The 24,744-nt window shown below is 41.0% G+C and overlaps 1 protein-coding gene across 1 annotated transcript in view; it reads right to left on the bottom strand.

Moving 5' to 3' along the window:
- Positions 1-24,744, bottom strand: part of col25a1 (collagen type XXV alpha 1 chain) — a 138,021-nt gene that overhangs the window by 19,310 nt on the left and 93,967 nt on the right. The window contains exons 6-14 of the mRNA XM_022758765.1: positions 23,279-23,305; positions 16,616-16,687; positions 15,824-15,940; positions 14,604-14,639; positions 8,948-8,974; positions 7,259-7,303; positions 5,307-5,351; positions 4,654-4,680; positions 2,061-2,105 (exon numbers count right to left, since the gene is read on the bottom strand). Coding sequence (XP_022614486.1) covers positions 2,061-2,105; positions 4,654-4,680; positions 5,307-5,351; positions 7,259-7,303; positions 8,948-8,974; positions 14,604-14,639; positions 15,824-15,940; positions 16,616-16,687; positions 23,279-23,305 — 441 coding nt within the window. The remainder of the gene's footprint in view (positions 1-2,060; positions 2,106-4,653; positions 4,681-5,306; positions 5,352-7,258; positions 7,304-8,947; positions 8,975-14,603; positions 14,640-15,823; positions 15,941-16,615; positions 16,688-23,278; positions 23,306-24,744) is intronic.

The following is a 24,744-nucleotide window of genomic DNA, read 5'->3' as shown; positions in this document are numbered from 1 at the left end:
ATCCCAGGTACATATGATTTTTTTCTCATTCATGACTCAGAGTGTAACAGATTGCCCTCTTTAGGAGTGAAAGAAATTGATTTTTGCACGCCTGCGATTAAACATGCGTCTCTGAGTGAGCATGCATGTGACTGAGAGTGTATCTGTCCTGTCATTTTGTCTCTTTCACACTCTGCAGACCCCCTCCCCTCCGTCATAACAATCTCCCTTTGTATCATGTAAAGTCTGGCTGCTTGTGTTGCCCCCCCCCCCCCACCCCCCCACTCCCCGAGGTCTCTCTGCTCACCATAGCGAAGCTTTCACTGCCTCACCTCTCACCCCGTGTTACCACATTTTCCCCGCAGTGTGTTCTGTGTATTGTTAGCTTTGGCATCTTCAGCCTGGAAGACTGAAGATTCCCTCCCCTCTGCTGTCCCTCTATTCTCTGCTTTCTTCTTCTACATGCAAAAACAATAATATCAGGGATGAGCTATTGATCAGACACAAAACTCTGCAGTCCACATGATGACATGATGTGCAATATTCTCCTCTGACTGATCATGTGTGTGTCTTTGAGCACTTGCACTGAAAAATAAATCAGTCCTTGGTGTATCTGGCATATGTTATACTCATCTGGATATACGTCTTGATTGAAAAGCAATTATAGCTGCCATACCGAATGTTTAAAAACTTCACATCCTGACACTGACAATCTGAGAAGATGAGGTAATCCTATCTATAATAATGAAAAAATCTTCACTATTTCCTTTGCACTGCTTTGTCTCTTTTATTTATTACAAATACATGGCTGTGCTCTTGAAGAATGAATGGCAGGTGACTGGCTACAGAAGTCTGCCTTCCTATAGTACTCAATTCCACTTTTTCTGTTTCATTCCTGCGGCGAAAACCCATCATTTTTTTCTCCTTTTACAGCACTGAGGTGGACCAGATCAAAGCTGTGCTCAAGCTGCAAAGTTTTATCGCCTCCACTTTCCTTTTTGTTCACTCATTCTCCACAGATGATATCCTGCATCTGTTTCCTTCAAATGGTGTCTTTCTTGGCAGCTGTGTTCGGCAGTCTTTAAAAAAAAGACAGAGCACCCATAAAGTGAGAAGTTATCAAAGTTGTCCTCTGCTCAACAGCAATAAATTGGCAGTGACATTTTGAGTACACTGCTTCTGCTCCGCTGCTGGTCTATCAGTAATATTTGTTTTTATGCCTAACTCCCAGTAAAAAGAAGCATCTCCTGTGTATTAAACATCACGGTATTTTGTGTCTGATGTCTGCTCTCAGCAACTGTGTTATCATTTTTGGCAATTTTGGGAACATTTTTTTTTTTTTTTTTTTTTTTACCTTTTCCCAGAAATGTGAGAAGCTGAATCAACATTTTCAAAGAATCATTAATTCCGATCCATAATTGGTTTGTTTCTGAAATGCTTTGCAACAAGTCTGAAGGGTAAAGGGAGGCCCAAATTTTGCCATGAGGTCAATCAATATGAATAAGGCTGTGATCTGTTTTCATAAGTGTTGCTTCAATAATATAATAACAGCAAAGGCAGCGTGGTGAGTTCTGGATGGGATGCATAATCTGCCTCTGGACTTGATGTCAGTGAACTAACGCAAAACAAAAACCTTTCCCGACAACAAAAGCTTTCTGGACAGAAACACAAATCTATTACTTGAACAATCTGTCTAGATGAGCTTCACTCTGCCTTTTGTTGGAAATGGATCCCAACTTGACAAGCTGTCTTGATGATAAATGGTCCCAAGCTAATGCAGGAGCAATCCAACCAGAAAATGTAGCGTCAGCGTAGCATAGCAATTAAGTCCACATTAAGCACAAAGGACGCATCAAGTGCCAGGATGATTGCTGTTGTGCAACCTTGTCTGCAGCTGATGGCACTTGACCTCAGCTACTTCTGCCTCCGCTTCTCTCCACAGATCTTCTCTCACATGGCTAACATTAACTTTTTTTTTTTTTTTTTATGTTTTCCAGCCACAGAGAGACTCTCTGCTGTTTCTCTGAGCCAAGTCCAAGACATAAACAAAGAGAATGACAGGTAAAGTGGAATTTACATACCTTCTCCCCCATATCACCTTTCGGTCCGTCTTCACCCATATCACCCTGTGATGAAAACACACAGAGGTAATCTTATAAAGTCTACCGATCGCAAGACTGTAACAAAAACCGAGACGGATGAGAATCTAAAATCCACAGACAAAGACAGGATTGCCAGATTGGATTTAAATAACACACAGTAGGACTTTGACAAATCTCTTTCTGTGATTGAGTGCAGTGTAAAATAGCTTAATGGATTCTTGTAAAAAAAAAAAAAAAAAAAAAAACCTAAGCGCACTGCAGCAAAGACGAAGTGCCATTAATGTACATGTTAAATTCACTTTGGTCACAAACTGAGTCATTACACATGGTTCAAATATGACTGATTTCAGGTGATGTAATACACTCTGTGGGGCATAATGGAGGTCATAAACTCCTGGCATCAACTGTGAAAAACTTCACTTCTAAATTCTAATAAACTTTTCCGTCTTTGCAGTATGAAACAGATTGACTGAGTTTAGTCACGCGAGCAGCATGGCTCCGTGGACGGCAATGTTGGTCGGCAGGTCAGCCTTCGTCTTGATTCCAGACCAGTAACTCTATATAAAGATGTATCTCTATATACAGTTATTGGTCCAGACTGAAATGTCTCCACATGTGGATGGATGGATGGATGGATTTGCCTTTAAATTTTGTACAGACGTTCATGGTTCCTGGACAATTGATCCCGTTCACTCAGTGATGTACTGACTTTTCTTCTAGTGCCACCATGAGCTTGAAATTTATGGTTTGAAGATTGAAATGTCTCAACAAGTGTTTGACAGATTGCCATTAAGTAATAAATAAGTAATGGCATTCGCATCAGCTCAACTTTGTGTTTAGTGCTACTTAGCAAATGTTCGTATGCTAAAACACAGAGCCTCCCGAGTGGCTGCAGTCTCTTCGAGTCTTGTTGATATAATACTTATCCTTGCACTTCTATAATTCCATGTTCCTAATTGGAAGGTGACTTGCAAATCCAAGGATTTCAAATAAAGGGTTGTGTAAGAGGCTCTGTGCTTCTCAAACAAACAGTTTTTTATCTGTTAGGCTAGCATTGTTTTCTTGAACGTGCCTGCTGGCTCTTTAATTCACAACCGATGCCAGAAACAGCAGTTTATGTTAACATATCTGGCTCCTCTCGAATTAAAAGCTCATAGCCCTTTGGAGTGAGTTTCAGTGCTGTCTTTGGCAGGAACGGAATAATTTTAACTTTGATAAACCCACATGATTTTATGTTGAGTAAATCTAAATAGTTTGGTCATATAATGAACAGCAATTCCAATTTGAAATCAAAGTTTCTGTCCTTGCGGAGACCATTAAAAAAAAAAGAAAGTCAAGAAAATGAGATGACTGTAACAGCTTCTATGACATCAAGCATGTGTCAGGAGATGAATTGCTGTTTACTTTACCATCTATGATTCTATATGTTAGTAGTTAAAACGACTACTAGCGTAGAGTCAGGATTAATTGCTCTCCTGAATTTGCCTGCTGGCTCTTTAGTCAGCAAACAAAGCCAAAAACTGCAGCTCATGTTAACACAACTGTTCCGCCTCCGTGCCTCACAATAAATTCTCATAGTGCTTTAGAGCAGTGATTCCCAATGTGGGGGTGACGACCTTCTGAGGGGTCACAGGATAAATCTAGTAGGTTTCAAGATAATTACCTCTTCTCTAATCTTTCCTTCTGCTTCTTTACTATAAAATACTAGATACTTTTTTCCCTTTTTACGCTTCTAAAAAGCGAGAAGGGTTGTGTCTGTGAGTTGCTGTGACAAGGCCAAGGGGTCATAAGTCGGCATAGCTTTGTTTAAAAGGATCTTGAGGAGGATCTCTGTTTTAGAGTGAAAACTAAATGACAAAAGCAGAGCAGCACAGTGTCAGCGACAGTCTACCTTGTCAGGTCAGTGCTTTATAAAACACTTTATTGAAGTGGCCTGATCTCGCAACATAATAATCTCCTAGATTCAGTTTCTATTACTGTATATTGAGCCATTATCTCCATGTGGCTAATTCTCCACCAGACACCTATGATGCTGTGAAAAATGGTTGCTAGGAGATTGTGACCACACAACCGCATTACAACACTGAACCAGGTATATTAATAACAGGAAATAAGTCTCTGATTTGAAGAAAAAGCAACTGAGAACGACTGCCTGAAGGCAGGTTTTTTCTGGTCAATGAAGCACAATGAGTCATCACCACCTTCCCCGGGCCGCCTCACTCTCGAATCTGTCGGTGTTCACACCTCCCATCCACTGCAGTGAATATGGGCACCAGCAAAATCAGGGAATGGAGGGAATAAGGCAGCTTTTCCTCAGTGAGGCTATTGTGCGGGTTCAGTTTTTTTGGTCTCCTGGAGTTGGAGAAATTGGGTTCATTTTTGTGACTCACTGAATCACTGACTCAATGATGGCCAAATCTCAGAAGGGAGTCCCCTTTGGAAAAACAAGCTGGAGCTGTGAGACGTAAAGGCGGAGCTGCCGTCATTTTATCACGGCGGCTGTTCTAACACATGGTGGAATATCAAGAGTGATGCTAACAATAATGTTTGGCGATCTGAATTAGTGCGTTACCTTTTCACCTCGCTCTCCCATTTCACCCTGTTGGGAAAGAAAGCAGAGCGTTAGACACAGGAAAGCTCAGGGGGAGTTGGGTTCAGTTGGGGAATTATTGCAGCCACTAAGGATCAGATTGTATCTGGGGTTAAAGTCATGTTAGATTATGGAAATTCTCTTGTGTTATGGTCGTCTTTTCCCCAGACACACCCTCAAGTATCAGCTTTTTTTTTTTAACTTTTAAGTATTTTTCAAAACTTGTAGTTACTACAATAAATTGTCAACATTAACAGACTAAAATAACAATAAAAATATTCCACCACAATTTAATTGAATAAAACCTATGTGTAGATTGACGGATTCCTGAAATGAAGGTGACCTGTTGTTATTGATCTACTGGCAAATACAGATCATGTGAACATGATATCCAACAAAAATGAATGAGAAGATATACATGTTTTCTAAATAATATGTAAAATTGTTGTGTGTAATGAAAAAAATGGTATTAAAAAAGCATGAATGGCGACAAGTGTCCAAAAGCTAAAGAGAAATCAATGTTTCTTTGATGGGAAAGGATGAAAAATGATAAATTATTTAAAAACTACAAAAATAAAAATATGATCGCTATGAATTAAAAGAGTAAGAGCACACAGAATATGTGTGCACCAGACCTTGACTCCGGGGATACCGTCGAATCCTGGGATGCCAACATCCCCCTAAAGACAGCATAACATACACACAGTGGCTGTATTGAGTGTGCTGCTTTACCATTATGACCTCTGATTTAAGGTCAGAAGATACAAGGAAAAAAAAAAAAGCTTTAAGTTTTCTCCCTGGATAGAGATAACCTTTAACCTTAACAGAGATGAGGTTTGTGTCACAAAGGTATACATTTGCAGGATAGTCAATAACTGAGCAGTAGACAGAACAGATGGAGTGGATTTTCCACTTGTTAATGTACAGCTAGGATTAAATAAATACCATAAAATTCCAAAAAAGTTCAAAAGTATAAAATATTAAAACCACAAACTGAACGTAGAGAGGATAAACAAGCTGATTAAAAGCTTAATTATCTCCGCTTTGGTTCTGAACATGAGCAAAAGAAGAAAGCCAAGTCCATCTGTTGAATGCCAGTTCGCTGTTAGTGTGAGTTGAATCCCTTGTTCTCTGCAGCTCTGACTGAGAAACCAACCTCAGTTCATCCGTTGCCAAGAACAATTAACCTGCCGACCTCTGCAAACCTACCACATCATTAGCCTTTTAGAGGAGTTGCAGCTATTCCTCATCCCAGACGCACGACTTTAATCGGATGATTCTGATTAATGTAGCCAGGATGGAAAATAAAGCAATCTATTATTTGGATTAAAATACATGTGAATGGGCTTCTCAGTATTATGAGGGTTACTGTATATATCATTAATTTTTCTTTCTCCCTTTCTTATTGTTTTCATTTTGAGTCTTTTAACAAAACTCTTTGATGCTTCATGATGTATTCTGCATGAAGCATTACGGGAATATCAGTGTGTATGATCAATGTACACCCATACTACACACTGGCGGCGCAACTCTTCATAAATGCTGGAATCTAGTCTCATCTATCAGCTCACATATGGGACTCATTGCCATAATGATGATGGAGTCTGATTAAAAACTCCTAAACCGGGGCTGATAAGGTTTGCATTAGTGATCATCCCCTTTCAGTGGATATCTTTGTCAGATCAATATGATGTCTGCCAGTCAACCTGCCACTGCTGGCAGGGCAGCCGTAACTGCCTCAGAGTTCATCTTTCTGCATGAGTGACACTTGCATACCAGAACAGATTCTGTTTTATAACTGCATTGCACAGCATTGGAGTTCTATTTCATGGGTGCTGGCAAAGCCCACTCCTTACACAAGTATGGAATTAGGCCTTCAGCTTTTGCTGTCTCCACAGTCAGTATGGCTTTCACTTCAAAATGAAACTTCTTTACTCTGGTTCCTATTACGGCCATGCGTGCCTCTCCGCTCATATCTTTATAAATGCACGCGTGAGATTTGAAAGATGGTGCCTCTCCAATCGTCTCCTCATTCGTTCTCGTCACTTGTACCATCGTTTGTTCTGGAATAAATATGCTTTTCCATTTTTCCCCCCATTGTGAAACACCTGCACTGTGTCTCCTTTATTCGGTCTGAGAATGAAATGCAGAAATGAGCCGAGAGTGTGAGCAGATTCACAGGCAGCTCCAAACGGTACTTTGTGGTTAAGAGTTGAAGATGCAGCCCAGGGGATTTCGCCTAAATAGGATAGCGGTTTGAAATAGTCAGAATGTGCTGCAGAACTTTTCTAATATGAAAAGTACAACATATGGCCAAAAAAGACTAATGAAAACTCTAAGTTAACCTTTTGAAGATAAAATACTTTCAGGTGTGGATGGAAGTTGGCTCTCTGAACTTTTTCTTTTGTGGTTTTTGTGAGGGAAGCATTATGCCATGTTCCGGTTAAATTTAGAGGAGCTGCTCAATTTAAAATGGAAAAGTTTAGCATTATGAATTTGTAGCAGTTTTAAAATATCCATCTGAACAAGACGAAAGGCGTAGACATTTGTATGACAATCATCAACTATTTTGTTGGTATGCGCTCACCTTCAGTCCGTCAACACCTGGGATGCCAGGAGGCCCGAGTGAACCCTGGGAAATAAACACAAAGGCTTTTAGGTGTCACTGCATGAAAAAAAATGACACTGTGTTTCACTGGGAAAGAAACAAAAACTGTAGAGTTATGATTATCAGAAATTCAGGTAAATATATGTGACAATGCACTTTGTCTAAACTGTCTCCCAATGGACCCAACACCCAAAGGAAACATAAAATTATTTACGAACTCTGCTCAAAAACAAAACTATAGTTCAGTCAAAGTTTGACACAACACGCAGCACACAAACGAATCTGGGATTAAACGGGCTATAGATTTTCTTCTGGCCTGTCTATTGTTCCCGGCACCACTTCTCTATGCCCGGGTGTGTGCTGATCTTACAAAACCAGGCCAGAATAAATACTGCATGCCATTTTTTTAAGATCTGCTGGGTAGGCAGAGGGCAAGAACGGGTGTTGAGAATAACTCTGTTGAGCTTTTTTTTTTCTTTCTTTCTTTTCTTTTTTTTTTTTTTTATATATTCTGCAGCTCTCATGTTTGCATGTTCTCCTTTAGCTCATAAAAACAAGATGATTAAAAGTCAGAGGTTGAACCGAACATGTTGTAATGAGCTCTCACTCCCTTGCGTAGCGGTTTGCTTGTGTTGGCTATTCGTGCTCCCTCATAATATAAGTGATTCACTATCACCATGATCACATTTACAGATGTATCAGAGATGGGTGAACCAATGATACACAGGCTTTAACCAGTGAAAAACATGGGTCTTCTCTAATATATAACTGTGAACCTAACATTGACTAACCTGGGATGAGGGAGAATAGAGAGTGGAGCGCATAAAGGTGGTAAAGTTCATAAAATATATTGTTCCAATTTAGATAAGTTCATATATTTGATTCCCTCTCCACTTTAGATCATGTAATGACACCAAATGAATCACCACGGTGATGAAACATGAATAATTGTTGACGTGGCCCCTCTGCTGAACACGGCACTCCACCAGCAGCAGATCTAATTGAGTAGCCTCGGGCCTGGCTTATGAGCCATTAACGCGGCGGTGTGTCATCGTTGACCCCTCCACACACTCTCTCACACACACACACACACACACACACACACACACACACACACACACACACACACACACACACACACACACACACACACACACACACACCCCTCCTCCTACACCGACGGGAGGCCTTGCCGACAGATGACAGCGCAGACAGGAAGTGTCTGATTGGGTTACACTGAACAAACACTGGCAGCTACCTGATGGCTGGATAAGGTTTACATCTGTTCTTCACATCAGCGCCGCCAGGGACTCGCCGCCTGTATCACAGCACTTAGCTCCGGGGTCTCTGTTCTCTGTCTCTCTCTTTCTGACTCACTCTTTTTCTTTCCCTCCTCATGTTGTCTCTTTATTCACCCTGACTGACATTTGTGCAACTTTTGCACAGTTGCTATCAAATCCCAAACATTTTTCTTAATGCTAAAGAAATTCCTCGTTGGTTTACTTTAGAATTAGGAATAAAAAAGAAAAGAAAAACTGAGAAAGCACCTCTCAGTGTGAAATGTATTTTTGATGTATTTTTTTTTTTTAGTCGATAACCTCATTTTATTTAATTGAAAAGAAAAGTAAGAAGTACCAGTGGAACAAGAAATGATTTTTTGTAACTCACCTTCAGCCCTTGTGGCCCCTCAGGCCCCTATAAATGAGAAAAGACAGACAGAGAGAGACAGAGAGAGAGAGTGGAAGAGAAATAGAACAAAAGGGTGCACGTCGGATGAAATAATATGATTTGCACAGCCAACACGGTCACAGCACAGAGACTGGCAAAGGCTCTGGTAGGATTTCATTCAGAGAGCACACACCCTTCAGGCAGAACAGAATCACAATCAATCCCTTGTTTCATTCTTCGACAAAGAATGAAAATCAACTCACTCTGTGCCTTATTTTCATTGAGCCGCACCATAAACATGAATCTCTAATGAGACCATGAATAACAAAATCTTTTATGGTTTTATCTTTTATGTTGATCTCTTTCTTTAATCATTTTAGCGTCTGTAAAATCTTGCCTCGTTTGACTGTTCTACATCCTAAGTCTACAGTCCAACACATAGAGAGGTTCATTACCTAAGTGGGCCAATAGTTGGAAAGGCTTACAAAGCTAATAAGTTAGACAGGGCAAAAAGGCGCCACATCTGTAACTGAGATTTAAGTCAGTGATAGATGTGTCTGGGAGGACAGTTTCTATTCTAAACCTGCTGATGGGACACCACAGAGAAACTGGAGGCCATCTTCAACCTCCACCACCAGAACCTTCCGAAAAACAGCAGGGGTGCTTTATGAATAAAATGAGAAATCAGGCTGAATGTGAGTTCCTTCCATGCTGGCTAAAACCAGACTCTGAACTATTACAGTACCCACAGCAGTTCATCAACACCTTTACGCTTGGCTGTTATGACACCTCATGTTGGCCAGCTTTTTTCTCACTGTCGGCTCAGGATCCACAGTAAATGGAGCCATTTGGCTCATCATGTGCAGTTGGGTCAAGGCCAGATAGACCTTATGCCACACAAGACCTCTACAACAACAGCTTTCTTAGCGTTATTCTTGTTGATGCAGTATAATTGGCAAAACTAAAGATCTGGTCTCCTGATGAGTGTGAAAGCTTTGTGTGCCTGTATTAAAAAGTAGCCAACACGGACACACTCAGGTTGAAAAGTTTGACTGTCAGTGCAAATTTTTGTGAAGAAGAAATGGAGCTTGGTGGCGGCCAAGATATGCCTTGTGGCCAAAGCACCAATGGATGCCTGGCTTAGCTAAAAGGACCATAATAATTACCAATTTTCTCAGAATAAACTGTAGGAGCTTTCCATATCTTGCCTAGTTTCTGTTGATGAAACAGGGCGATCACCAAGTGACCGGAGCTAAAAGTTTCCCATTCTCAGTTTCAATTTTCTTTTTTTTTTTTTTTTTAAAACAAAAACTAGCTTGTGAAAATGCTGCAGCAACAAGTTCTCACATTTACAGAAAAGGCCCACACAGTTGCAGCTCATTTATTGTGCATTCCATCTGCACTTTTAACAAAAACCTCAATGAACAACTTTCATTATTCCAGCCAACCAAGAAAAAGGTTTTCCTCCCGCTTGTCTTTAAAAGCCTTTGTTAGCTATCCTCAGTAGGGTTTAGTAAACATCTTTATGACCCACTAGGTATGTGAGAGCATGTGCCACTTGCCTGAGCACTAATTAGCTTGGCTACATCTGAGAGCACTCAGGGGCTACTGGCTGAAAAGGAGATTTTTCAGAGAGTCAAGAGCCCTTGAGGAAGTCTTGGTCCTGCTTCTTTTGTTCTCAGCTTTGGGCCCTGACATCGCTAGAAAATTAAAATTGAGGATAATTTCAAGATTTCAATAAAAAAAAAAAAGAAAAAAAAAAGATAATTATTATTTCAGCTAAAAGTGTTCATGACAGCGCATGCTCAGCATATCACACCTTCGCTCCCTCATTTAACATTCATAAAGGGTAAGAATCCATAAATGTGCAATGTCAACAAGGCGCCTATTGAAGACGAGCATCCGAGCGCAAATACAAAGCGCTGAATGTTTGGTGCTTTCATTCATGACTTGGAAATGACAAACACTGAGGCGACTGCCGGGTCAATTCCCACACTCAGACTGTAGTTGAACCCTCAGCCACTTGAGGAAATCCCAGAGCGTGCAACCCTTGCTCAGCATTTACAGGAAAAATATTTGGGTTGATCAAAGCACAGAAAAGCTACATGTTCGAGCTTTAGGGTACACATTAAAAGCTTCTGTTCAAACTCCTGCTTCACTTACAACATCTTTGAAAAGGGTCCTTACAATATTATGCTGTTATTTGCATTCAATTATGGTGCTTTCAGCTTTAAAAAGGAAAATTATTTTTTTGACAGCCTGGGTCTTATTGTCTTAATTTTGGCCAGTGTAGCTGCAGGTTAGCATAACACTGTGCTCGCCGCCTTTATTGCAGCACTTGTAGACATTGTGTGCTTTATTTAAACTGTGTTCATGACCTTTCATTTTATAAGACCTTTTAATCACACTAGCTTTACTGCTACTACAACTGTAAACAGCACTGCAGCTAGCCAGAATACAGCACACAGTGTAGGCCACCCATCTGACCTTAGGGTTTAGCCAAGAAGTAGCTCTGAAATGCAAAACACATTTGTACCATCACATGACTGCAATCGGTGTGTCGGTTAAGATGAGACTGTGTGTACTGTGTAAGACTTTTGGAAACTGTATTCCTTTGCTGTTCAACAAAGACAGAGGTGTGTAAAATATTATGCTTGCATGTAGGCAGGGTCAGGACTCTGAGGTCTTGGCCTTGGTTTAATTAGAGTTGTATAACTACACACATATTCCACATATATATTATATTTCTAGAGTTTTGATTACATATTGTCCTCACAATGGAGAATCTTACACCAGAGAATGGATGGAAGATTTGGTAGAAAAAATGGCGTACACTTCTGTCATATTATTAATAATTAAATAACTGAATATTTGTGGTATAACATAAAAAAAAAAACTAAATAGAAGAGAGGCTTTGCACCAGATTTAGCCACTAGCTACTTTCCATCTGCACTTCCTGGGCAATAAACATCACCTAATGCCCTCAGTAATAAAATCCTGGTTACAGCCCTGCCTATAGGTACAGTATACTACCCACAACTATGACAATAAGACCCAGGTTGTAAAAAAAAAAAAAAAAAAAAACAACTTCCCTTTAAGAAAACACAGATTTGTTCCACACAAAAATGCTTTTACCCATTGATGTCGACATTTGCCACAACATTGTTGGAGAGCACGTAGCATGTCCTAAGCCATTTACCCACATCTTTGCTCCTCATGTTTGGCTTCACATTAAAGGAAAAACTTAGTCAAGGACACCAAAATATTATAGGTATGCCCTCATTATACAGGCATATTAAGAAAATGAGATCCCTCCATGTATGCCTGTTGTGCATTTTAAAAAACATCGAAGGTGAGTCACTGGTACATTGAGGGTAGCTATGGAATGAATAGGATGTAAAAGTGGATCAGTGAACTTCTGCAGTATAATTGGAACTGCTTTTGGAACAGCATAAAGCAGCTGGAGGGGGTTTTTTCAGTTACGGATGGAAGACTCCATACAATACACCACTGGTCTTCCATATTTAGTCTTTTTGAAGCAAAATCAAGTTCCAAATGAAAACTGTGTGCAAGGCTGCGAGCCACCTTTCGAGAGCTGAAGACCCCCTTAATTTACCCCAGAGACACCTTATGGCACTGATGATTTTGAATTAAGTCCTGAAAATATTTTCTTTTTCTTCTTCTTCCCACCTCCCCCTCCCTCCTTGTTGCGCCACAAGAGTTTAATCCTTCTAACCAGCACCATATGTCCTGGAAGGCTGCTGGAAAACTCTGGAATCTACTTTTGCCTCTTAAACAATAGCATCTACATCAAAAACACTGAGCTGTGTCAAGTGGGCCCTCGCTCCTAGAGCACCGTAAAAGAAGAAGTTGAGTTAAGAAGCAACTTCACAATCCCTACCTTGGGCTCACTTGTGCAGATCTGAAAGGTGCCGATCACAGCTTGTCCTTTCAGCTTGCTGCACAAAGCGGAGCCCATTGCTCCAGCCTCTTACGCACATCTAATTCATATTGATTTTCAAAGGCCAATTCAAGGGTGTGGTGTTGTGTTTCTGGATGGAGAATTTCTTTTTATTCCTTCTCCGGAGATTTAACAGCACAAATTACCATCACAGAAACTTTTCTCTCGAACCTGTTATCTTATCTTTGCTTTTTTTTTTTTTTTCCCCCAACAAGAGGCAGCAAACAAACTGCTGCTGGCTGGAAACAGAAGCAACTCCACTGTGTTTGAGTGGCCATGTCACATCTTTTTTCTTTTTTTTTAAGTATATTTTTTGGGCTTTTTATGCCTTTATTGATAGTGCAGTAGAGAGAGACAGGAAATGGGGAGGCAGAGAGAGGGGGAATGACATGCAGCAAAGGCCGTCGGATGCGGGACTCAAACCGGGGCCGAGTGCAGCGAGGACTGTAGCCTCTACACATGGGGCGCCTGCTTAGACCACTACGCCACACGACGCCCCCAATGTCACATCTTTTTACAACCTCTGGGATATGCTCATCACATGCTGCTTTACTTTAATAATGTTGACATTATTCCTTGTTAAAAGTACATTAGTGTCATGTTGTGTATATACTCGTGAAATAGTATGCCTTCTTTCACGAATTACAGTGAGCAACTCTTTTTCTATTTTTTATTTCTATACACAACTCTTGAGCTCATTTCGAGTGGGATTCACTGTTCATCTTTTGGAGAAATACTCCAGCGATCCGCCACGAGAAGTTGTGTAAGCACTGGAGACTTATGGGAGCACACCTGCGACCATGTACTGCAAATCTGACATTAATGACGTGAATTGATAATGGGTAAAACGTATAATGAAAACCAACAAAAAAAACCCCCAAAAAACCAACATATAATTAAAACCAACAAAAAAACCAACACATAATTAAAACCAACAAAAAAAAACCCAACATGTAATTAAAACCAACAAAAACATGAAACATAAGCACGTTAAGTGACCTGAGAATGATTAACAACTTAGCTTTAAACTCCGCTTACTCTCCAGCTAATGTGTCTTTTTTTTTTACTACTCGCCATCCTTTATTTTCTCTGTCCATTTCTTTCCACTGCACCAAATTTTTCCACACCATGGAAAACGTCTGAGGAGATGGAATCAGAGATGAAAGCGTTTGATAACACCTCCTCTGTCAGCTTCACTTACCCTCCCCTGCACTTGTGAGAACTGACATCACCAAAGACCTTGCTTTCTCTGGAATTTGGCTTGACCTATTCAATGTAGCTTTTATGAGGAAACTTTAATCACATGCTTTATTTGCTGAACACCACAAGTGGTATCCAGTTGCTGTTAACTGGAACAGCTTGTCCCTACTGTATCAGGGGTTTTGTGAGAGAAAGCGTACGTTCTTGGAGGGTATCATAAAAAGTGTCATTAATATTCACCATAGTAACCATAAACCACTTTATGAATTTCTCATAATTAAAATCCACATTTAAAAAAAAAAGTGGCAGCATCCCTACATGACGGCTGTTTTGCAGAACATAATTGCATGACATGAGTTCAAGCTAGCTGTGAACCCTCTACAGCCTACTTTTCAAACAGTTTACTGATGCTAAATTGCGAACTAGAATCCAAGGTGAGCCACAGGCCGTGAAGACAATGTGATTCCAAAAGGAAAAAAAACGCTTTTTGCTTACCATGGGTCCTGTGTCTCCAGGCTGCCCTGGATCACCCTATAGGAAATTTAAAGCAGTCGGTTAACGTCAGAGCAGTGAGCTAAGTCTTCTTTGAGAAGTTGAGAACACGCATGGAATTTTAAAATGATCATAAACAGTGTTCAGAGCAAAACAAGTCCAATTGTCTGGTTCAAAACGCAGCACTTTCCACATTATGGTTGAATTCCCCATTTCTTTTAGTGTTCAGCAGTCACTAGGGTGCATAGAGGCCAGGTTGCCAAGCGGAGCTCAGTATTGTTCTGCTCATATAGCAAGTTGGCTGGAAGGCATTTATCATGCTGTGCCACCTGCACCCTTCACTGGCTCTGTCCAACAACCTTGTTCTATGTCTCTGCTTTTGGTTCAGACCTGGCTCTTGGATGTTGGATGTTCTTACAGGTTTTGCAGTAGATATGAGACATATGCCATGTCCAGATTGCTATGCCAAAATCCTGCTTGTACATTATTCCTTTTTTGCCTCTTGGTGACATTTACAAGACAATCTTTGCCACCCTCCTCCTGAGTATTTCACGGCAGAAGAAATAAATCATGAGAGAAATACAGTGCCGCAGCGAGGGAAGTTTAATTTCTTGGAAAAACAACTATTGCAACTGCAACTGGAAGAACTGAAAACAATAATCATCAAAAAGTTGGGAAGAAGCAGATAAACAACACTTAATATTTTTGCACTCCCACTGCGAACTCTGCCAAGTCAATAAAGATCAGCTGGAGCCCTCGGGAAGGTTTTATGGCTGAACATAATTGACAGGCCTTTTCTGTTTCTTCTTTCTCTCACAGGCAGAGTTCACATAAATTAGTACGATGCCAGTGACAGGCTTAAAGACATGGAAAATATTACTTTGTAATGAAAACCAACCAAGTAAACGTAAATCCATACAGTAAAGTATTTTCTTGGGGAGCGTATTCATGTTTAGTTAAAGACATCAGGGCAATGAACTGCAATGTAGCTTGTCAAGTCTTCATTAGATCGGTTTTCAGTGGGATAAACCCTTCCGGCATCGAGTCAAAGCCATCTTCAATATGAGTGCGAAAAGAGTTTAACCTGTTTGGAAACCTGTTTTTTGTTTTTAAAGGAGAAATCCGGAGAACTTGTCTGAGTCAATTCCGTTTTCACACACGACTGCAAAAGAAAACCTTCAGCTAAACAAATTTTCCACATAAGGGGGAAGATCAATACTCACTGGGAGACCAGGTACACCTCTGGGCCCATCTTTGCCTGTGTCCCCTGGAGGCCCTCTTGGCCCAGGGGGACCCGGTGGCCCTGGAGGCCCAGGTGGTCCTGCTTGCCCCTGATCTCCCTGTGTGGCAAAATAACACATTTCAACATCATTATGCTGTGATATTGTTGGATCCAATGAGACTGGAGCCACGGCAGTTAAATGATAATGAAGAAGAGAATAGTGAAATGATCTGGTGGGTGGGTATGGGCTGCCTCCATTCAAAACACGGAGGAGAGTTTCCATTTTTGATCTTATGGCTACAGTTAGCATACGACAATAAGGATGGAGCTGTAATTGTTCTGATTTATAGCTGAAAGATTAATCCATTAAAATGCATGCATTCCTAAATGGACCTCACGAGTTGAATAGGGCTTGTGCATTAGGATTTGACTGAAAAAGAAAATCACATTTGTCAGAGCAGAGCTACAATAATCAGGGCAAAAAAATATACTGAGAATGTGTGGTCCATTATTATACTGCATTATAAGAAATTCTAAGAAAATATTCAGCAATCTAACTTAGGGAAAATGCTTTAAGTAGTGCCAGGACAGTAATTCATGATACATTAATAAAACCTTGTTTTCTAAAAAGAAACTTCCATTTTTCCCTTCAACAATAACCAAAAGGACTATAATAGTGCATGTGACAAGTCTGACTGAAGGCTTGCATGCAAACTGCAGAATGGCCAGAGAGAAGTGTTTCGGTGAGACTTGGCACGGTGGACAGGGAGACGAGTGAGGACACAGCCACTACCTTAATGAGCCGCCGCTTTATGAGCTGCTGGTCAGCGGAAAGAAAGCCATGATTGATCTTAGGGAAGACCATCTGAGCAGGTGTGTGAGGTCAAGAGGTCGTAGGTCAGAGGTGAGAGAAGGTTGAAGAAGGATGAGGTCCCAGAAGAAGAAGAAGGAGGAGGAAGGCAAATGCAAAAAGAAACAGATTTTGTTAGAAAGGCCTGTGTTCATGAACCCCGGTCCAGCGCCTTCACACATGGGGGGAGAAATCCACACTTTTCCAGCACAGAGGTGGTTTGCTTCGGAAGTCTGGGCTTATTTTTTGGAGCCAGGGACCATAATTACCACCTCAGGGGTGCGAGGGCGCCACGGCGGCCTCACAGTCCCCGGAAAAATGGGAATTTCTCCTCCTCTGTGAAAGCGCTGTCATCATCATCATCATCGTGCCTGCTGCGAAATCAGACCCCGGGAGCTGCACGCACTGACACCAGCCTGGATGACCCTCTGAGCTGAGGTTGATATCTAACCTTGTGCCTTTCAATGCATGCATTATTCTGCTAGTGTCCATTGGTTTTAGTGGCTTCATACTTCGCTGAAACAATCCTGAAGGCCAAATTGGTGGATTTAAGGATTTGTGGTGAACCATGGGCATGAACTTTAAAAAAAACATTTTGCCACTTTGGTTCTTCAAGTATTTCTCTTAGAGTTCCTTCCATTCATTTTAGCATCAATGGACACAAGCCAGACCATGTCTTGGTTTCTGGATGCTTATTCTTGTTCCAGTCCGCTACATATTACTTGGCTATAAAAGGCCACCTTTGCTTTCAATGGGAGACCTGGCATGTAGCATGGAACAGAAATCTCTTGAGTGAAAGACTGGTAGTGGCATTGAGGAAGGGGATAACGATTGACTGGCTGTGATTAATTAGATGGGGTTTTTCCTGTGTCTACTCTATCATCGGGCTTTGAGGAAAAGCAGCCGACAGTGATTCATTTACTCCCAGTGTGTACTGCAGAGGGGTCGGACTAAGCAGCTAGGCGGCACCACCACCGACAAACCTTGACAGTCAGGATCTGATTGCTGTGCAAAGCAGCCAGCGTAGGGAGACCAGGCAATCCCTAAAGGGACAAACAGCAGAACATGGCACAACACACGCATGACATTCAAACACTGGGTGAACAAAAACAGATAAAGGAGGAAGAAGATAAGCATCCTGCTTATAAATATTGTTACAAATTTGTCAAGTAAGATGTGGGATTTAAAAATAATTTCCTAACTTCTTTTTCTAATTATCAAAAGCCAAAATCAAATTTATCTGTCAAGCAATTAGTTTTGAGGACCAGACATTTCAATTATATATATATACACATAAACACGACCAGCATTTTATTTTCAAAATTCACCACTTAAACAAGTCCATGTTTTGCTCTGACGTGAAACAATGGCACTGGGGCCATCTGGTGTAGAGAGTGTGTTACATAGTTAAGTAACCATTTCCTGTTGTTTTCTTTCAAATATACAGAGAGAACATTTGTTGAGATGATTATTAAAGAACAGACTCCGCACTACAATATGCTGGTCAGTTGAGGAGTGGTATTGTTCATGGAGTTTTGGGGAACATCACAAGATTGAAATGTTCACTGGAAATTCAATCAACTCCTATTCCCTTGTCAACAATCTTGATGACAGATGTGATCCGCTCATGAAAACTGAATTAAAGAAGAAAGCATCGGGTCTTCTGCTTGTTAAGAGGAGACAATGGTTTATAGTGGAATATAAGCTTTGATCTCAGTACAGAAACACTGACATATCGTTAGCTAAACATGGTTTTGAATGTTATTCTCAAATGAATGCACCCCATTAAGTTTTATTCTTTTGGGGGATACTCTCCATACGTAGACATATACATTTTTATTTTCTTGCATGACTGTGGCCTTACTGACAAGACTTTTACAGTCACAATGCCATATAAATGTCCACTGAAACATGAATTGATTCTTTGCTAAATAGCTTAGCAGTGGTAAATAAGCTAGGGAGGTCTTTCAAGTTTTGGGGAGGTCTGTCGAGCCAAAGCAGTGTGCATGAGGTTGGTGTCTTTTTTTTCCAAACCAAAAATAGTAGAAGTGGATTAAACGGTGCATTTGTCTGCTGTAATGTAAAAGCCACAATCATTAGCATGACGGCTAACTAGCTTAGTACATACAGTAGTAACTGAGCTCCATTAACTAACTCTTTAACTACATTCATTTGTGGGGTTATAGGTGATATTAACAAAAGCACTGTTCACCACTAGCACATCCACTGTGTAGCATTTCCTCACTGTGTGGAAGCTGGTCCTGGATGCTATCAGAGTTTAGGGTAATGTTAGCAGCTCTGTCCTGCTCTGTATTTGATTTGGGGAAGTTTACACTCCAGCAACCTCAGCCAACCTTTCCCGAGATAGTGTTACGTTTGCCAAACACATAAGTTCGTCCTCATCCTAAAAAGCCTTTTCCCCTGTAACGTTAAAATTAAAAGCATATGGTCGGAAAATATGAACAAGTACTTAAGCTAAGAATGGAGTAACAGCCTGACCTTACGTTTTGCTCTATCATACCAGGAATACTTAGAAGAACAAGCTCTAAACTGAAATAAATAACAATATCATTATTTTATGTCTTCCACATAGATCGTCAGCTGGTGACAATATTGACTTTTTGCCTGGGACATGCAGCTTTTACCACAATATCATCTATGTATCATCCGTCAAGTGCATAAGACCTCTTTTACAAGACCCTCGTTTTAAAATGAGTCATACTGCTTGCTTAACTAGCTAGCTAATATGGGGTCAGGAAAAGCTGACATTGCAGATGGCAAAAGCAACAGTTGCTGGCTGGGAATAGGAATATTTCGTCAACTAAACAAACTTTCAGGAGGTTAATCTTGAGGCGGTATCATTGTAAACTATGTCAGTAACAGTAAATAAAGGGGGCGGGACTTAGAAGAAGAACAAGCAAAAATTGATTGTGATGGCACATTTTCTTGTTCATCTGCTGCAGGTTTTGCTCCATTGTAAATAACCAACCTGAATGAGCTGATGAAAGTTCCTCTCAAAAGACTGGCACACTGACATAAACATGCGCTGTACGAGATCAATCTTCCTCTATATTGAAGCTTAAGATAAAATCTGGCCTATCCAAACATGGATTTGGTGCCATCCCTCTGGTTTTCCACAGATAATTCAAAAAGCATGGCTCATTAAGAACATGGCTTTCAAGGCAGGCTGATTGAATTCAGCCCTGCTGCAGAACAGTGCAATGGATACTTTTACACTGCAGACAATAGCCATTCTGTGCTTAACTGGGATTGAAGCGCAAATATTTCTCAAGTTATTTACAACCTCAACCATGTTGAGGGCAAAAAAGGAAAACCAAGTACTGGATTGTGGTCTGAGGGGAGCGGACAACACAAAGAGTCCTGGCATGAAAATGTGGTGTGGTGCATCTGCAGGCTGGCACACTGCTCACTGGGTTGCTGCATGCTTGCTTTTACAATCATTCTGATACATATGCTGGGAGGAGACTGCAGAGAAGCTGCGGCCAGGTCGACAGCATGTTGACAAGCTCGCTGACCAATGTGTGTTTGACATGTGGGGGGAAAAAAATTGAATGGTTATCTGACCAAAAACCAGTGGTTTGATCCGTCTCTGCAGGAGATGTGAGAAAGAGGAGAAAAGCTGGACTAGGTGTGGGTTAATGCTCACCCTGCACTGCCTCTGTGCTGATGTCTATGTGTGAGAATGATAATGATAATGGCGGTTGACAGAGAATCCTAACCATTCACAGATTGCTTTGTTTTGCTTTTCTCCTCCAAAACGGATGTTGATTATTTGGTGATGAGCTCTATGGCTACGTATTTGCCTGGAGCGAGATGCCTGCAACTGTAGTAAACAAAAAGCAAGATATGAAGACAATCAGCAACAGCCGTTATAGGACGCTGGCCAGAACCAGCATCTCCCTGACCACACCAAACACACAAAGCACCCCCAGCAACTACAGGCTGTGGCATTTTCTGAATATCTATATGTGGAGTGGATTTCCAACCCTGCATACAGATGTCTTTTGAAGCCTCAGATTTGGCATCAGTCAGATACATCAAATGTATCTCAAACGAAATTCATTTAAAGCTTCTGATTTCATGTGCAAACAGCACACTGTAAAACACTTCTTTGTTCACAACTGAAAAGTCAAATGCTGGAAATTGCATAACCACACTCTTTATTTTGGAAGGACATTGGGCAAATTGGTCAAATCCCAAGATGTGAGAAATAAAGCACTGGACAAACAAGGGCAGAACTTTTTTTTTTTTTTTTTTGTGTGAAATCTCTGGAATTTTTCCTGTAACTGACCCAGCAATTCACCAACCTTTGCTTGACAGCTGGAGCCAGTGCCATTGCTCAAAAGGACCACACACACCTTTCTTGGTGATACACAAAGCCAGTAAACTTGTGTTAATTATATCCCACCAGTGGAGCTCGAAAGGTGGCCACACATTTGTTTGTCAAAACCGGTCAATTTATTATTTGTTGCTTGGTTAACCTTTGACGTTTGGATGTGGCCACTGACCCTCGGGGTCGACAAATGCCTGACCCTGACATGTGGGGAACAGGCAGAGGATGTGTGGCGTCTGTGAGGAAATTCTGCCAGCCATGTGGCGATTCTTACACTCTTACACATCTTTGGCCACAGAGGTTCTGACTTGACCCCTTGAAAACATACATGCAAACACAAACAGTCGGTCCTTGAAACAATTCTAAATTTAAATCTGTTTAGATTTGATGTAATCTGGCAGACTGCGCTGTGGAGAGGACATATTCTTGACATGCTCTGTTGTTTACATGTCCCTCCATATGGGTTTAATCAACTCTCTGCACACAGCCAGTACTGGGCATGAAATGAGCTTCATTTCCAGCCAGAGAGATAGAGTCAAGGTCAGGCAGAACTTGTCCTGTTATGCCTTCGTTTATTAAGGAAATCTTCCTAATACTGTTCCACTACATTTACCTGCTAATCTAATGTGCAAAGTCAATATGCCATTCCGGGGAGGTAATATGATTTGGTGGTGACCTAGAATGCTTTTATGCCTCTGCAGTCCTTCATATGTAACTGTGACTGTGTGTTAATTTGTACCGATTAGCGGACAATTTTGCTGTAATTGGAAATTAATGAAATGCTATCTTGAAGTGGACAGTTTATTTATTTACTCTGCAAGACAAATAGGACCTGGCTGGTCCCTGTTACAACTCTGTCAGCCACACTGCTGTTTCCAAAGTATAAATCATTTAACTGATAGAGACAGATGACTCCATTTCCGAGGTTAAAAGGGTACAAATTACGGACAAAACCCAAGAAATTCTATCCAAAAGGGGAGAGGTTTACTTCCATTCAATTCAACAAGAGACCAAAGATATTTCCTTTCTGTCTGTTTGCAGCAGATCAGCTCTTGCAAGTACAACGATTATCCAATACTTTTTATGTCATTAAAAATTAACTAAGGTTATCACAAAGCTGGAAATGTGTTCGCAGATCTTCTGAAAGTGTGAAAACACTCGAAGATCCGCGATCCCTGTGAACTTGGCTGTCATTCGAGGAGGGCGCATTTGTAACATTAGACGTATCACTCTTAGACCACTAATCAAATTTCACAGGGAAGGTCGTTTGTATTGACTTCCAAATCATAAGAAACGCGATGCTTTGACGCGCAGAACTGGCCCAGAGGAGAGCTGACAAAGTTAATCGGCAAACTGCAAAACGTCCGGGTGGGCGCCAGTACTGAATTGGGATCAGATCCACTTGGGAGATGGCTGGTGTTTTGGTGACAAGACGGACCTCTGTGTTGTTGTGTGCTCTTGTCCTTGTGCTCCAACCTCTGCATGCTCTCTGCCCTCATGGAAATCAATTACAGGCATTCAAAGCGACTTTGACTCCGTACGATCTACTCTTGGTGACGACAGCAGACACAGAGGAAGTGAAAAGTCTGTGTATGCCTTCGCACATGTGACCCCGGTTAATGCAATCTAGTTTAAACAAACCTTTGCGGGCAGATTCTTTTTTTTTCGAAAGAAAGTTCATTTTTTAAACATTTTTGGAGAAAAATGAGGGCTGCGCGGGCTGTTCGGTGGAGATAGAGTAATTAATTTCAGAGTCTGTCGAGCACGAAAAAGCACTCACATTATCATCATTTAGAAGCTGCACTTTGATAGAAATGTCAAACTACGGAGCTGGAAATGATTAAAGCTCTGAATACGCCATGTCACGTCGAGGAGTGAAGTGAATCACCAGTAATTATACAGACAGAGCTTGTTGGCTTTTGATTATAGTTGAGATTGAGCAGATTTCTTGTGCTGGTGTGCACAAGCTGTTCAATTTGAAGACAAAAAGGTAAAAAAAAAAAAAAAAAAAAGGTTTTTGCATATATCAAAAAGCAGACCACAGCGCCTTCCAAGGTATCTTGCACATTTGCCTGCCCACTCTTGTTGTAGAAATAAGCAGTGCTGAAATGCTTATTGTATTTGGCCAGATGGGAAGAACACTATCCCAAGAATTTCATGCATCTCAAACCTTTTGCCCACAATTCTGCTGGGGGAGACACACACAGTCACATTCGTCAGCTAATCACAAGAAATTGGAGTAAACCGCATACCCGTGGTCCCTGGTCGCCTTGATCCCCCTGCGGAGGGCAAGAAAAAAGAATGTCTTGAAATGCAAGGGTCAAACACACACACACACACACACACACACACACACACACACGAGACAGACACGAGTACGGTGCCAATAATAAGCAGAGGCTCACACCGAAATCACTGAGGCATAATTCAGAACACATTGATAAAGAGAAATAATACAGGAACCCTCAGCTATTCATTGTGGTTGACAGTAAAATCACTTATGATAACAGGGACTGACATGAATTGAGTATGAAAGAAAGAGAGAGAGAGAGCGGCGGTGTGAGGTTTGGTGGGTTTTGGTGAGGGGGGCTGAGTGTGGGCGAACTGCATTGCCAGGCCAGATTTTATGCCCCAGAGATCTTTGGCTTTCTGCCTTTTCTGGGGGTAGATCTCTGCGGATGGAGCATGTTCCTGAAGAAGAAAAAACGTTTTGGTTTTTGACTGAACCTGCATGGTGAAGACTGTGGGTTTATCACATTAGAGTGAAACCAAACCAGAAGTAGACTTTTGTTTGAAATAAGTGAAGGAAGACCGAATGCTGGACCTTAATCTGTCTAGAATCGGATAACTGAACATCCTTAAACCATCTGATTTGATGCGCTCCGCTCTCCTGTTGGCTGAGTTACAATTTAGCCACAGCAGTAAAACGAGCCGAACAACTTATCACACATGGATGGGAATTTTGCTCAAACAAACGTCAATGTAATGCCTGAGCAATTTCAAATAAAACAGCTCTCGGAATTTTTGTAATTTTTCATTGGGCAGTCGCTCCAGAACCAGATTTAACGGGAAAACAGTTGCGAACGGCCACGCTGATGCGCGCTTTAGTCATCTTGGGTGGGAAGGAATGAACACAGTTGTTTTTCATTTCATTAAACTGCAGATGAAGTGGTTCACATGAGAGGCATGAACATGCATCTAATCAGGAAGACTGGGTCATAACGGACCCTCGACATTCATTTTTATCTGGTTTTGTAAGTCATACTTATGACTTCTATTTTCAGCTTTAAAAGGACACTAACTGAGAAAAGAAAAAAAAAGAAAAAAATCACACTGCTGATTCACGATGTTTGTCAGCGATGTCATTCCACACCCCACATTACTAGAAATCATCAGTTACCATAGAGTGCAGCTTGTCACGGATGACAACCGAGATCATCAGTTTCGCTGTGTTTAACTGTAGCTCTGGTTTGCACTCTCATGCCATTTCATCTTATTTCTCATTTTTTATATCTGAATAATCCTTTAAATATAATGTGTTATTGCGCAAGTTGTTGCTAACCTCACACAAAATGTGAATAAACACTTAAATTTATTCATTGCTATGTTGTAACAGGCCTTGATCTTCCCCAGTAGCGTTTTAGAAGTAAGCACTTTAAAATTGAACAGCCACTTGTTTCCATTATACCTGAATTCAGGGACTTTATCAACTTTGGTG

The sequence above is a fragment of the Seriola dumerili genome, unplaced genomic scaffold (assembly GCF_002260705.1).
Source record: "Seriola dumerili isolate Sdu_G_001 unplaced genomic scaffold, Sdu_1.0 BDQW01000309.1, whole genome shotgun sequence".
NCBI lineage: Eukaryota > Metazoa > Chordata > Actinopteri > Carangiformes > Carangidae > Seriola > Seriola dumerili.
The sequence above is the reverse complement of the archived record's forward strand: the minus strand, read 5'-3'. Positions and strand labels throughout refer to the sequence as shown.